This window comes from Echinococcus granulosus (genome assembly GCF_000524195.1).
Source record: "Echinococcus granulosus chromosome Unknown EG_S00031, whole genome shotgun sequence".
NCBI lineage: Eukaryota > Metazoa > Platyhelminthes > Cestoda > Cyclophyllidea > Taeniidae > Echinococcus > Echinococcus granulosus.
This window is the reverse complement of record NW_020170411.1, coordinates 698,868-715,506: the sequence shown is the minus strand read 5'-3', so window position 1 is coordinate 715,506 and position 16,639 is coordinate 698,868. Positions and strand designations below refer to the sequence as shown.

General features: G+C 40.6%; 2 protein-coding genes across 2 annotated transcripts; one reads left to right on the top strand and one right to left on the bottom strand. All coding sequences in view use genetic code 11, as the record gives it.

The window, feature by feature from the left end:
- Positions 1-9,853: 9,853 nt before the first annotated feature.
- Positions 9,854-13,733, bottom strand: EGR_04797 (Casein kinase II subunit alpha; the record flags this gene model as incomplete). The annotated part of the gene is made up of 5 exons (XM_024494046.1): positions 9,854-9,981; positions 11,688-11,944; positions 12,374-12,840; positions 12,939-13,244; positions 13,425-13,733. 5 exons carry the CDS (start codon positions 13,731-13,733, stop codon positions 9,854-9,856), a joined length of 1,467 nt encoding a protein of 488 aa, XP_024351611.1.
- Positions 13,734-14,717: 984 nt separating this feature from the next.
- On the top strand, positions 14,718-15,893 carry EGR_04796 (Exosome complex exonuclease RRP41; the record flags this gene model as incomplete). Its single annotated transcript, XM_024494045.1, has 3 exons — positions 14,718-15,020; positions 15,333-15,507; positions 15,571-15,893. 3 exons carry the CDS (start codon positions 14,718-14,720, stop codon positions 15,891-15,893), a joined length of 801 nt encoding a protein of 266 aa, XP_024351610.1.
- Positions 15,894-16,639: the final 746 nt, after the last annotated feature.

The following is a 16,639-nucleotide window of genomic DNA, read 5'->3' as shown; positions in this document are numbered from 1 at the left end:
TGTGATTAAGCACCCGCCTTCTCCTTCTTCTCCTTCTCCTTCTCCTTCTTCTCCTCTCCCGTAGCGATGGAAAATGAAGGCGTGGTGGGGTAACCGTGTTCTAATTACAGTCTCCAAATTTCCGCCACTGAGTTAAAAGAAGGCAAGATAGATTGAGTATTAGGCCTTTCAATTTCCATTCAACCCAAAATAAGAGGCGAGTTCAATGTGCTTGAGAAGCGTTGATTCAAGAAAGATCTGAAGAAAATTTCAACGTGAAAATGAATGGCTGATATAATATTGGCAAAGTTTGACTTGTTTAAAAAATTGTTTTACAAGATTACGGAAGCCAAGAGTTATATTGCATCCACGTTTACATCTAGGGTCTTGAACCTAGCGCATTTTGACAAACATGGCGAGATCGTTTCAAAACTAAGCTTGATAAAATGAAGAAGAATGCTTGAATTCCTTCTTTTGGGAAGAACTAAACTACAACTTGTGCTTGGCTCAATGTCAGCAATCGAAATTAGACACTTATAGTTACGCCAAATCCCGATTATCACGCACATTCTCTCGATTAACAGTTGCAAAGTTTCTAAAAAGTAGCAAACTTACGAGATATGAATTAACCTGATACTTTTAGACAAAGGCACATTTTGAGTCTGCTAACATTGGGCATTTCAACACACTCCTGACAGGTACACACTGTGACGCGGCACTCTATTCTTATACCTTAAGCAATTCACTGCATCGAGAATCAGTTAAACAGGTCTTGCAATTGCCTCTTATGTCTACTATGAAAAACTGCTCACATCTTTTACCTAAAACTATCTATATTCATGCAGAAATACTGAGGTTCTAACGTAAAATTGGCCGATCTTACGTGAGCAATGGTGATATATGAGAAGCTCTTTTCTATAGGGTGCAATAATCATACAAGCCTTTACTCCTGATCCAATTGTTTGCCTTTGAAAAACTTTCTCGTACCAATACAATTCCCGATTCACACTTACGATGGAAGATATGAATGAGTCAAAAGAGCGCTCAAAACTTGCGGCATATAAAGGTCTATAATAGTTATTTATAACCAGTCTGACGTAGCTGGATCAAAATTAATACTTAAATTTTAAGATGTGGAATTTGAATCGAATTCTTGTTAAAGGAATGAAAGTGCTAGCCAGTGCATTCCTTCCAATGTAGGTTAGCAGCATATCTAGTTGTTTTAACTTTTCTGTTCATGTACAACACATACACAAAGCGTTTTTCAACTTTGCGTACGCTCATCTCCCTCTATCACAATGATTGTGACATTCAAGCGACTTATTCACCCCTATTTGCGTCACTGTAAGTCGCAAAGTTTTCAGTCTATTTAGTACTTTTGTAAGCACTCATACTCTTAGTAAATGAAATGCCTTGAGACTTATGATTGTCGTGTGCATCATCGCCACATTACTTCAATAATGTACGAGGCAAACTGGTTTCGGTTAACCTATGAACTGGTGATTACAGAATAAGTAAAGCGCAGTGAGAATTTGACAGCATGATTCACCCAATCTTCCCGAATCTTCTGATCTGATAGATCTGGCGCGACGAAATTCGTTAATAGCAAAACCTAGTTACTAGTCTAAATTTCTATTTAAATTATCTTTTGATTTTTTATCAAAACACGTGCTTGTGACGTCCCATGAAGATGAGGTGTGTCAGAACTTGTAAATCATGCTTACATCGTGCTGTATTTTGGTGCTGAAATTAAATTAGTATGGTTAAAGTAGGTCCAGAGTTGGTGATATCTACTACGTAATCAGGAATTTGCATGTTTATGCAGAAAGATGTACATGAAGAAAGGAACTGGCTGGCTCCCCTAACTTAGCATACACTAATGGTCGAACTCTTCACTTGGTCCATAGTAGTTCAACCATAAAAAAACGCGCAAATAAGCCCGAGATAAGGTCTACTTATCTAAACTAGGGCAGGCTTGTGAGATACTGCTTTTGGCTTATGATTAAACTAGAATAGCTTTCATTACAACAAAGAAATGTTCTATATTTATCCATCTATACTGTAAACACCTGTATTTATCCTTCACCTGTGTGGAGTAGACAGGTCGTTGCATTACTAAAAACTAGCAAATAAAATTGCTTCTTCACGTGTAAAACAAGGTGTATATCACGGCAAGAACACCTGCCTATTGGTTGCACATAACTTACAAACTTGCTCCCAAATCATCATATGAGAAGCACTTAAAGCCTACCAGGTTCTCAAAACAATAGCATTTTTACTCTTGCGATTCTAATGGGCTGCTGCGTATTTGATCGTGGAACGAGGAAAGAGAACTGCATCAACAAGGCGAAATTATGACAATGGGCACCTTATTTGGGTCAACCAAAGCTGATCAGTTTGATGTTTCTCCGACTCAGAGGAGGCTGAATTTTTACGAGTCGACTTTCATGCATAGAAGCTGAAATACAAACATTGACAAAATCCAACATGCCAATTGCACGAAATAAAGGTCCAAATTACCCATTACTTCAGGGTCTGGACAAGTGCTTTGATTAGTCAGATGGAGTAGAATCGGTCAGAAAGCGGTCGGATTTAACCCACCTGCGTAAGTTTATCGAGATGCGTCCAAGAAATCAGGGTGTTTATTTTGGCTACTAGGGAAAATGGACCATACTCCACTTTCCTTGCCAAGTAGAGATAAGAATTCGACTAAATTCAATGGAACAGTTTGGTGAATGCTTGCAGATTTGGAACAGCCTCGATGGATATGTAGTTTGGGAGCAGACGAACCACGATGGCACAGAGTCCCTCAAAGCGTTTAAAACCTGTCATTTTGGCACTTCTCTTTGCTAGGAACGATGGGAACGAACGGGATTTATGACATTTCAAAAATAAGCTGCTCTACCATGTTTATAAGAAATTGGACTTCTATTTATTTACAAATTATTGGGAATGAATAAATTGGATTCTCTCTTCCATTTCGCTTAAGGCATAGAGATCCACAAGGTAAATTAACTAATAATATAAGCCAATTAAATGAATAAATTAACCTAATAAATTAACTAGGATAGCTTTTCCAAAAATCGTCAAATGCCGTCTATAGTGGTAGTTTTCAAGCAAGTCATCCCACCTCTGTTCAGTTACTTCAAAGAAATATTAAAAACCCATATCTTTAATGAGCTTAGATCCTTAGTTTGTGGGTACGATAATTTTAATTTAAAAGCTGTGGAGCTCTATGTTTCTGCCATCACTTCTGTCCATTATCACTCTTACTGTATTAAAAACAGCTGACCTTATTTTCAAACTTAATCTTCTGAATAGCTTACCATTAACATCTCCCATTTTCCGAGATTTACGCAACTGTGTTGCGTAAAAGGCCAGCAACGCTCTATGGGCTTGCGGAACTCGTCGTTTAAAGTATCATTTGAAAAAGGCTGGCATATCTTTGAGTACGACGCTTGTAAATCAGCGTCTTAGAAATCACGCCAACGCTGTAACAGATTATTAATTCACTGATTTTTCAATTGACTTCCCTTCAAGCATGCCTTTAACCATAAACTAGTAGTAACCCTGACGGTGGATGATTTAATGAAGAATGTTCTACATGGATTCTTGACGTAATTACCCACAACTGTCTGTGAAATATCAGTGACAATTTTTAAATGAATTTGATGGATATAGCAGGCAATGTAAGGCCTATTTTTGGCAGACGTTTCCACCTCTGACAACGATTTTTCGTTTCCCAAACAGCGGAAAATCAGTGTTTTTAAAGCAAATTTCCTCTTTTGTGTTTTAACCAAACCATAATTACACGAATTCACAACCCATTGCAATACTTGCATGCAAATGAGAGGCTTAGGGCGTAAGTCGCCGAGTCGACATTTCTACACACGTGGGGTCGTACTCAAGTGATATTTGGGCTCTCTGAGCTACACGAGCATGCTTCGAAGACTCGCTGCATAAAAATCATCCTTCCACAAAGGCTGTTTATGTAACTAGGCGAAGCATAGGTGAGAGGTGCCTATATTTTGTTCTTTAGCAACTCAATTGATAACGATCTCTACGTGATTTATCAAGTATGGTAGCTATATATGAGCCCGGTGGCACGGTGGAGCAATTTACATCTTGGATATACAATAAACAAAATACATCAATTAAAATTATTTTCCAGCAGGGAAACCAAAACGGACAGCACTAGTTGAAGCTTGGGTTGCATGAATAATGTATAGTGCTTAGGTTTTCCTACTTTTGGCAACTAAAGCTAAAATGTTAAGACATCATTTACCCATTCAATGAAGTAGAGATTTCCAAAATCACATGTGGAATTTACTGTGAAAAGTTGATTTTCCAAAATATGGGTTTCTGTTTAGTCGAGCATTGATAGAGAAGGAGACTATTAAGTGCACAAAATTAATTTAGTTATTATATAACATGCTTTTATTCCGAAATTATGGGGTACTTGCGACGTCAATTAATTCTACTCATTTGACCTCCTAGACATGGAGGATTTTGCACGTACAATGGGGCGTCGTTATTTGAAGGCGTTGATTGTATAGTAACCTCTCAGTTGCGTTGATGTGCCACTTAGGGCACCGCCATTGCAACTCCGCCAGGCGGCCTGGCATCCGGGCCGAGCCTGTAGACTCAAGCCCCTTAGTGGGTCTGCACTACCTATTCTTCTCAAGCGCTATGCCTTCTTCCTTCTTCAGGGAAGTTATTTAAAGGAGTTGTGTCTCCATAAAGCGTGCGCTTTAGCACGCGTTTTTAAAGGCATTGAATCCCTAAGTTAGGTAAGTGTGAAATAACTTCTCATAAACAAAAGTAGAATTTCCAAAATAACCGACATCGAGGATTGCGTTACTTGTACACTGGCATCTTCTTAATCCTCCCAGGCTTCGATTGCCATCTTGGAGGCACGGTTTTGCTGTCAAAGTCATTCCTGCTAATTACTGTTCAGTCCTGCCACGCATCTATAATGCAGCACCATCCGACTTCATGCATCTCAGAAGGCCTTTAGCGCGTACTCTTGACTGCGATCAAGTAGAATGCTTCCTCAATTATGGCCAAGTTTTGTTCATTTAGGCTGATTATATGTTAGAAATAAGTGGCAACAAATTATCCTTTACTGGAAGATGAATAATTTTGTCCCGGAGGAAAAGCAACCGAGTTGAGATTTTGAAATGATTCGACTTAAGTCGACTGCATCATGTGATCATTTGCACATCCTATGGTACATCAATTATAAAGTTCAAGTGATAAAGGAATTTGTCTTGAAACTTGTGCAAATTCAAGACCCTTTAAGTAGTAGTCAGGCTGACTTGCGAAAAACGTATTTACTACTCGATATGGACCGACTCTACGTAGGTACCTAACTAAACGTGTGCGTTTATTTTAATAAAGATGGTAGAAAGTTTAATTTCGTAAGGCGGCTGTGCTGGTGAGATTAGGGTACTTTGGATACCAACGAGGAGGACGATAGCAAACTTGATTCATTACGATCATTTCAATACACTGCGGTAGTTTTTATTTACCTCCTGCGAAGTGTAACTCAGCGGACTGCCACGATGCAGTGCTTTACGTAGGATCACGCAGAGCATCCCGTGCGTTTTTTAATTTTTGCACGAGATCCCAATTTGTAACTTGTAAATCTAGCTTAGGAAGGAAAGCAAAACACAAATTTTTCAAATTAAGATAAGGCAATACTTTTGTGGTAAGATGGAAACTGAATGACAGCATATATTACAAGTTTCGCGTTATGTATTCCATCAGACATTTACTTAACCACTAGAATGTACGATATACTGCAAGCGATGGGATTATTAACAGTTAGAATAAAGTTTAAATTCATAGTTGTCGCCATAATAATATCCTCTTTGTAGGTCTAAAATGTGCCTCGGTCAAAAGGTCTATTTTCTGAAAAAGCGATGTTTGTTATGCAAATGAGCCTTCTTACGATATAGGAAAAAAAGTACCAAAATCGGGTCCCACCTATGCACAGTAACCTTGGGTTGCAGCAAACCATAAGGGTGTCACGTTGATCAACGACAAAATTATAACATAAATTATGCACAAAGCGGACTGTGATAAGCTTTTAAAGGCGTTAGACCGATTTTCATCAAAATATAAACTTTCATACATCAGTTTCCGAGATCTCGCATGTTTCTCTTCATTATTTCCCTAATTCCGATCACGAAAGTGTTAGTTTTTAGAATGAAATGGAGGCTTGGAAAAGCTGACTGAAGACTAAGACCACCGCCTCAGCCAAACCCACAATGGGCGGCGTAACTGGTTTGGGGGTATGGAGCTTAGATTTGAAAGTTATTCTGTTACATACAACTGCTATTGATGGCAGTAGACCAATAATAGCCAATTGTTAGTACTTAATGCACTTAATTCTTTAACCCGGCAATAATATTAATTTCTGGATAAAATTAGGCTACGATTATTCATAAATAGACCTTGCATGGTTTGGAAAACGACTTCATTCTCCCTTTCATTTAATGCGTCTGGTCTGAGTCAAAGTAATAAACTAGTACCTCACACTGGAATAGGTACTTTCTCCGAGGTGGCTGCCTATTTAACTTGCTGACTCAAGCAAGATCACGCCATTCCACATTTTCAGAGGTAAGGTTGTCTGCAATTGGGCCACTTCGGATGGAAATGACATTTAATCCTTTTTTGCGCCCAGCACGAGTGCATCAAAGTGTTCACAAGGTATCCTGGCATGTGTACTAACATGCAAGAAGCGTTACCTTTCTTTCACCATTCTAGGATCTTTTATCGGCCCAAAAATCTATTCACACTACCTCAAACAGCGTCGGAGTAACTAGGCCACTGGAAAAAATGCAATTTTGAACGTTGTAGCCTAAATGGTTTTGAAATAGCAAACTAAGATTATGTATCTTAGACATGAACGACTTTCAGTTCGACACTTAGAGTGGTTATCGCCGTCTTAAACAAGCAAAATAAAGGCGACTTAGCCTATTTAAGCCCATTTTTAATTGCTGGTAAATGCAACAATATTCTCTTTTGATAAAATAATCCCGAAGAATGTTTGAGAATGCAAGTCATAAGTGCAGTGCCATGGAGAACCTAAAACAGCGTACCGGACTCCCTAACTAACCAAATTATCCATACTCTAACGCATAGTCTGAGAACTTGATTTTGTATTTCTTTGAAAACGATCCATTCAGACATCAAACTCTATGAGTTGATGGTATAAAAGTGATTTGCATAGTGGCTTGGTCTTCATCCATTACACTAGGTGACTAACTTGTTCCATCTTTTATCGTTTGATTTCGCCCTTCGGGCCTTCCCTTGTCCCGCTTTGCCAATCTAAAGAGGGCGCAAAAGTCTCAACGCATCGGGCTATTCCCGTAATAGTAAATTTTAAGGGATTAATCTTGCTAAGGTTTTCAGCTTTAAATAAATAACTATCAATGTCTATCTACCTTCGCGAAGTTAATTCCTAACCGATGGCTCCACGCAAGTACCAGTCATGCTGCATTCTGATTCGGGTTCCTGAATTTGTATAGTTCCTATAGACGCTTCCTGTAATCGTATTCAAGGAATCTGTTTAGTAGGTATACCACACCTTTTTGCTAACTTTTTGTTATCAGTAGTAGAGAAGTTATTGGAGCGTCTTCGTGTATAACCTTCTAGTGTGTCTTTGAGAAGATCTGTTTTAGTGTTACAATTACGAGCGTATTTAAGCAAGGTTGCAGATTCTGAAACCTTCTGTATTCACCCCGCTGGAGCGCAATTATCCTCTAAGCGAGAAGAATTTTCAAACAATTACCACACCTGATAGTATGAAATTTAGAGGTAATAGGTCAAGAAAGTAGCCATATTTCAAAAATGGGAGACAGAGTACTACGTAAGTCGAACCAACTACGTGAATGTGAGTTAGTAAGAAAACGTGTACCGATGCGGAAGCTGCAACTTTTCTCCGGATGATAGAAGTCGGCCTGATCTTAGTCAATAAGATGAAACCGTCCACTTCAATTTATCACTCACAGTGTCACATCGACATCTCAATGCATGACTTTTACCCTATGACAGGGGTCAGAGTCAGATGGGATTCTTATATACCCGGTGTCATTAGTCCCGCAGAGTAGTGTACAAATCATGCAAGTAATGTCAAATACTCGACTATGATGGCCACTCTCTTAGGTTAGAAAGACGCACTGAGTGGTTAAGGGACAAATACTCTGAAATGCGCGTGAATACGATAAATATGTATCATATGCAACAAGTAACAGGAAATTTTAGGCTTTAGCTTGAGCCATGATAAACCGTGTGGTTAATAATTGGTACAAGAGCATATACACATATCTGTGAGAGAAATAGGTCGAACATACCTTTCAGATACAGCTAATAAGGGCTGGTATTTGCAATGCGGTGATTATCACCATGGTCAGGTTTCTCAAAACCGAAATGGTTACAAACAAACTAGTTAATCGACTGCTTTAGTTTCATTCCCTAATTGAAAGAGCCTGCAACTGTTTACTTATGAAGGCATCACCTCAACCAGGTAGAGGATGCACTTCCTAACAACACGTTTGATAGTATAGCCACAAAAACTCATGGATGTGGTAAATGTTTAAGACATTGCATTCAGAAATAGACAAACTTCTAGAAAAAACCACAACTCTCAACATTGCCTCAACAGAGAATCCCCATTAATGAGGCCTTGAACTCCCGACAAACTCTAGGCTTGGCATTTGTGCTCACCCTGAACCACCTTGTTAAAATTCCTTCGCATAATTTGGTAATCCACCTCTTCCCATTTAACGTCAAATTGGTGGTGGTCCCAGTACTCCAGCGATTTTTTCTTCCCAACATTTGCATGCACGTGACTTCTTCAGTGTTTTCTTAGTTGATTTGTAAATTACAAATGAGTGAAGACCTCCGGACCATTCTTACTTTTTGGATTTATCACTAAATGCATTAATGCTTGTGTTATTTACTTCAAAATTCATCAATTCCTACTTGAATTACTGAAACAACTACTCCACAATGTCATCATAAACTGTGCTTACGAAGGCTCCGGATTAAACAATTCATGAGCTGTCATTTTAGATGTGAAGAACCCAAGGACTTGAGTACATTTGATGACACTTGTCTGATATTCATCTACCATGACGGGAGGTAAAAAGGCAGGATGATTTGACCTGCAATTTCATTTGCGATTTTAGAGCAGACATGGGGATTTCAACATACGCACCTGGGAATGCAATATGTAGCTTTATTTTATTTATTTTTAAGCTTCTTCAACCCCCTTTGCGATCCGAGTTAGTGGCCTAGTACACTATGGAACTGATGAGACAATTGTGGGAGCAGCTCCCAATATCATCCAATGCTGATCTAATACAAACGAGCCACAGAAGAGTCACCAATGCGTTAACGATGACTAAAGGTGAATCACTTTGTTTTAGGAGCAGCTGATATAGTTAAGTACATCGTGTTAACCCGTAAACAAGTAACTTCAGACAAAAAAGTGTGAAGTAGACGGGGCACAGAGTTTGAAGAATGGTTAAAGATGACTACAGCAACAGATCTTTAGCTCTAAGAAGGGGAAAATAGGAGGTAGAGACAGCCACAAAACCAAAAAGGGGACAGAAGAATGGCAAAACACCTCCATCCACCAATGTAAAATCAGTTAGAAATAAAATTGCCTTTATGAACACAAATTTATTACTTTGTTTATACTTGGGCAATTCGCCTAAAAAGGGTTAAAGACATTTTAAGCGCAAACGTATAATCTATTTGCTTTTGAGGTGAGGATAGGAAAAATTTAAGGCGAACTGAAATAGGCTTTAGATCAATGACTCTCTGAATGTGCATCCGCCGTCAGTTGCCACTAAATTTAGATCTAATTGTCCGACTTTTGACCGCCACTGGCAAAGCATACACGCTCCACGGCTTCCTGCGCCGTAGGAAGATCATATTGGAACAAGTGATCTCGCAAATCTATCGCACCTTTTGTTACAATGAAAAGGCCTGTAGGGGTGGATGAGATTCAGACATCGGATACACGGATGACTTTTGCGGCTTCCTACAAATTAGAAGGTGAAGTACTCATTTGGTGGTTGGATGAAGATGTTGTGCGACAGAGGGACATAGCGAAGAAAACGTCGTCCTGCAAGGGGGTGGCTTGTTGATCGTGTCCTAGTTCCTTGATCACAGGCTCTCGAATCACCTCATTCGCGTGACTTTCATCAATTGTATAAAACCATTTAACCAATTTCGTTTCCTACCTAAAATGATAAAGAACAATCGCAACTCAAATTAGCAAATAATGAGTCGCTGTGTCTACGCCGTTCGCGTTGATATCGCGACAGGTCGACCGTGTGATCACATGCAGTTTGGAATGACTCGAAGTCGAAATTGAAAGCCCACGAACGGAACGTCACCTACGATAGGTTGACATATAGGGTATTCACTCACTGCTTTTTACCAACGAAACAATTCGTTGGTGAGTGGGGCTCTCTGTACCGCACTGAATCCACAAAACAGCGCATTTATGCAAGTGAAACAAATTTCAACCTCCTCTGTATTTTTGTAAGAAATATCCTTAAAGAGCTGAGTTAAAGCATGATCAAAAATCAGAATACGTGATTGGAATAGTGGTAAAAATCACGAGAACCCCAAAAACTGTAAGATATATTAATTCTCAGCTATTGTTAATTTAAACAAGAAGGGCCCTAACGATAAGATATTTGATAGCAGCCGTAAGTAGGGGAATAATGTTTGATAAACCCCAAAGATTCCGTGGGTTTTTGATGTCTTGACAAGCTCGGAGACTTTGTATTGGGTTCTCAAACACTTTTGTAGCGCATTCGGTGTCGTTTTTGAGAGCTCTGCATTTAAACGTTATGCCATACCCTCCATGATCGAGATTGTACGCGATTTGATAGATCCTTGAAACAGTCCAACAGTTGTAGCAGTCTCAATATTCTCGTGATTCGTGCAAACGCATACTGGTATGGACACGAGCTCCACACTCTGCTTCCATGGCTTAGAGGACGATTCAGATTATTTGACTCTAACTGAGCAGAAACCCTTCACTGCACAAACCCAACTCAACATGCATATTTATTGTTGTCCAATTGATGCATTCGATGCACCTACAGTTCTAGTACATGTATAAAAGCACAGGTTTTGGTATGTCAACTGGAAATGCCATATTTGTAAGGATCTGTATTTAGGTGATGAAATAGGCTCCGGCTAAAGTGAATTCCCGCATTACCCATGTTGGAAATGAAGGTAGCTGCTGTTACCAGATGACTATGGATGCACAGACTCAAACACGTCAAATAATAAAGGCAATTTTGATATCCATACACGCATGCCAAGGCCTCATGGCGGAAGACACCCCAAACCATGCAGGACTAGTATTAAGCTGCAATGTGGAGAATTAGAACATACTAACTAACGAATGAAAAAGGAAATGGCAGTGAATTCGTGCAAAGTCTATAGAAGAGATCAATCTCAAATTTAAACCAACAAAGCGTGAAAACAGTAGTCAATGCGGTGGGTACCAACCACAGGGATTTATAAAAGGAAAATCCAAAATACTTCATCACCACAATTCTAGAGGCCCTAAACAGTGAAGTTAGCAGACCACCATGCCTTATCACTCCTCACTGATGGCAGATGCGCCAGTACCACAGCGCAGCGGAGCGCTGAAGAATGCTCTCACTCACCAAACGTTCTCCGCCGCGAATCCAACCCCAGACATTCGAGACACTGACCAACCCTGAGCACCAACTGCCGCCGAGCGGATGTGGACAGGCTCGAGGCCTCCCCCAGCAGAACAGGAGTCGTCAGGATAGTACGCAACGACTCATCAGACCAGATATCCAAAACACGGTTCAACGTCAGTTCCCAACCACGTGAGACGCCACACCCGCGCACCAGACACGGCCATGGAGCCACCGTGGCGCATACTAGCACCAAATCGCTAAAACCCCATTAAAGATTAACCAATAGGACCCAAAATTATGCGGTCGCTTGGAAAACTAGAACGAACTGAAAGCTGTGCAGCCGGCAGAAATTATGGTAGATACACCCACGCATCCCCCAAGCTTCATTGATGAAAACGCAAATTTCCAAATTGAAATGCAAGAGGGAAGACAAGGAGGGGCGCAAGGAGGCAAGGCAAGAAACCCCCCTTTCCCACTGACAGTTTTTAATCTCATATTTAAGTGTACAATTTCGCATAGGGAAACGAAGCCGTTGGGAAGAAACGCTTGACAAATTGTTTGATTAGTGAGTTGGGGACGGGGATAGATGTACAAGGGGACTCCGGTAAGTGCTATCACCATGAGACTTGAAAGATTTACAGCACAACCCAGCGTCTATTTACTAACTTCAGAAGAGCATAAACTACTTTGCGTCGTCTTTTGAGTTCACATCGCCAACATTATTACATCCTTCCTTGCTTCCGTTATTCGCAGCAATGGCCGCAGCAGCAGTACCCTCGGAACGAGCTTTTCGAATATTGGCAAAGTATTCGTGCTCCATTGCTTCCTTCGCCGTAAGACGCTCATGGTGATCATATCTCAGCAACTTGTCAAGCAAATCGATCGCGTCCGGTGTTGCTAAATGCTCGCAGTCAGCCGTAATGAAACGATCCCAGCGTTTTCGACCATGTCTTCCCAAAATGTCATTAAAACGAGGATCCATCTCAATATTATACTTACGAATGTAATCGAACAACTCGACCGTGCCCAACACCTTTGCAATCCGTACCAATTGGTCATAATTATCGTGTCCGTGGAAGAATGGCTCCTTCTTAAATATCATACTTGCCAACATGCAACCCAGAGACCACAGATCAAGAGAGTAGTCGTACGTCTACAACGGAAAAAATAAGGTTAATAATTTCGTTCGCCTTTTTTCCGACAATTACCACGGGCGCAAAACGGTTAGGAGTAGGTGTGAACGAAGCATACCTGATAATCCAGAAGCAACTCTGGACCTTTGAAATACCTAGATGCAACACGAACATTATACTCCTGACCAGGATGATAAAATTCGGCGAGACCCCAATCAATGAGGCGGAGCTTTCTCATTGGATGATCAATCATAACGTTGTGAGGTTTGACATCACGGTGCATTATTCCCATGCTGTGACATGCATCGAGAGCACGAAGCAATTCAAACATGTAGAACCGAATGTCGTAGTCCGTCAAATTTTGGTACAAGTCCTTGAAGTCTTTGTTGTCAACATATTCAAAAATAAGAGCTGGAGTCCTAGACTGAAGATTTGAAAATACTTGTGGTTAAAATTACTTATAGGAAAATCCAAAACCATCCGCATTCGCGGATGCCGTTATTAAGAGGTCCTAAATTTACAAGTATGCTTTAAGGCTGTTACGAGAACAATGAAAATTACGTATCCACACAGAAGATTGATTCGGTAGTAACTACAGACTTACCACAGGGTCTTTAACTGCAGCCAAAAGAGAAATGATATTTTCGGCGCCCCTGAGATTCTCCAAGATTTTGATTTCGCGACGAATTTTCTTCTTCTTCACCGGCTTAAGTACCTTGATGACACAATTGGTATTGTTGGTGACATTTATGCCCTGGAAAACTTCGCTATATTTCCCACGGCCAAGCTTCCGTACAATTTGATAATCATCCTGGTCTCCCCAATTAATAGTGTAATTTTCATAGTCCCAATACTCACGAGGTTTGTTGAGATTTACATCTGCATAAATACGGGCTTTGCTTTGTAATTGCATGCCTAAAATATCCACGAAGTGGCCCAAACAATTAAAATTTCTTATAAAAACATGGGAAAAAATGTTGGTGAATTAAACCAGAGGAGTGAAAGTTGTTTTCTTGATTGCCAAAGTAAGACTTAACGAAAACTCAGACCAAAAACAACATTGAGGATCCTACTACGGTGGGAGAAAGCCGTAGGACGCAAATCTAGCCAGTGCAACGCTCAGGATAGTTTGAGCCCAATAAATCTAGGACAAAACAAGTGCAGCCATTCCTCAACGACTCACTCACCACCAAATGCGACGAACGTACGCCCACAGAACAGACGCAGAACCGAAACCACTCTAGAAAAAGCAGCCAGCGCAAACAAACAAAAGCAGATTTCGTGATACACAAAGTGTGCTCACATAATTTGATTACACAGCAGTTGCTTGTGCTAGCAGTTTTTAAGTCAATCATGCGTAAGAGCCTGCCGTACGATTTTCAATAACTTAAAGCGATATGAAACTGAATGTTGGATAAAACTTTGAAAGCATTTACAAAATAACACTTCTCTTAAATAAGTTCACCTTTTTCCTGGCTAAAACAGGGGCGAACTTGTTAGTTCTTTCATGAAGAAGCACAAATATCTACAAGAAATATTGCTATCTCTAAATATGTGAGTTGTTTACTAACTTCGAGTAACTTTTAGTACAGTCCTTAAAATGAGCAATATGACTCAATTTAAAAGATGCTTAAAGTTGTTCAGCTGCGTAGTTGTATAAATCGGCCCAACATACGTTTTTATACCATCTGACTTTGTTTCGCGCCTTAAAAGTCAATTAATTCGCGCAATCTGCCACGAACTCTTTGTTTATATTTAGTAGCAATCTATTTGTTTAATGATCAGCGTCAAACTTCCCACTATAGATTTATTTAGTTATGCGTCCAAGTGGGCTAATTCTGATTCGTTTTAGTAGATACTTGTGAGCTGTGGCTTGTTTGCTCTCGTCGGGCTTTTGATGGCAGAGTTGTATTTCAATGACCGCCGCGTTGACGGCCGCAAAACAACAGAACTACGCACCATTTTTTGTGAATTCTTGCCTGGATTGGCAGATGGTTCTGTTCTTCTACAGCAGGGCAATACGAAAGTTACTGCCTCAGTATTTGGCCCCCATCCTTGCAACGTCAAAGCTGACGAAGTACCTGATGAGGTTTATATTACCTGTCAGTACAATCGTCCTCCATTCGTTAACACGTCTGGCAGCCGACAGAAGCACACCCATTCTGACAAAGTTTCAGCAGAATATGCAATGACTATCGAGGTTTGTTCATGTCTTATGCATTATCATACTAACCGATTTCTTGAATGATTTCTTGTCCAATTGTTACATATTAGTGTATTTGGTGGGCATTACGGAGAGTGGTATGCATTGATCATTAGTTTAAAGGATCTTGCATGGTAATCATGGATTGGCACTGACGTAAAGGCGCCAAACTACATTGCAATATTTTCTAGTCTAATTCGCGGCTCACACTTTTTCTCAAGACATGTTCTCAGTCCAAAAAGTGTTTTAGCACCTGATTGCTGGCTTTTATGCACCAAAAATGGTTTTATGCGTTTTTGGGATATTCAGGAAGTTTTTTCGGCACTAATTCGTGGATCAATTTATCCAACGGCCCAACTCGATATATTTATCGAGGTTCTCCAGTCAGACGGTTCGGAATTCAGCACTGCTATCAACGCTGCCAGCCTAGCCCTGGTAGCCGCTGGAATCGAAATGATTGGCTTCGCTGTTGCGTCAACTGTGGGTATGTTTCGCGCCGTCGCGGACGCCTTCTAGGCGCCTAAATATTCCCATATCTTTCTCATAGGCTTTTATGGGTCACGTTTATTCGCTGATCTGTGTCGGTATGAGGAGAATTCTCGTGTTACCCGAGTCACTGTTGTCTGCCTCTTCGGTAACACAGATTCAGGTGCAAACGTCCTTACAGGCGACTTCGAACCTTCCCTTCTACCTTCTTCTTTGCCTCAGCACCTCTCCGGTGCCCGCCTCCTTCACACGCGACTCTCATCGTGGCTTCCCTCGGATAAGCTGATCATCCTCATTCGTGGTGCTGTTGAGGTGGCCAAAGTCATTCATGGTGAACTTGCTGAGAATTTGAGGCGATACGTGAAGCTCTCTGAGCGCATGTAAATACCGTACCTTCCTGCTACAGATACATGATTTTTATTTTTTAATATCGGGGCACATTTCGCGATAGTGGAAGTAAATGAAGAATGCCATACCACACTATTTATTAGGCACTTGGTCACTTCACGCACATCCTATGGGGGCCAAAATGTCAAACGAACTCTCACGAAAGACCTCATCTGCGAGCATAGTTAGTTACTTCATAGGGGTGGATAAACCTATTACCCTAAAGCTCACCACCGATTTTTGGATGAAATTTCTAGGTCAAAGAAGGATTTTATAACCATAAAATCACTGCGGCAGATTTAGTGTGGCCCGGGATTGTAGCGTACCGCAAACTCGGGCAACTGCCGGGCATTTTGGAAACTGAGGCGGTACGGGTTCGATGGTTGCGCACCACCCCCAAGCGTCTGCAAATCTGCTTTCGCCGAAATTTGTGCATCAGACATGTCGCCAATGTGGATTTCTGCCATCAGTTTGTCCACTCATTGCAGTGGGAAACTACCACTTACTGATCGGCTAGCATGAAGTTTATTGAATGGGATGGCGAATGAACTACCACCCGCTTGACTTTGTGAATTGGAAAGAATAAATTTGGTTTCAATATCAGAGTGTCTGCCACCATACCCAATGTGACAAATCGCAAGAAACAACTATCTTCACAGTTGTAGATTTACGGAAACTAACATTCTATCTTCGAATGGTTTTGGACCTAATTGAATTTGCACAGAAGATAATGACCCGTTTTC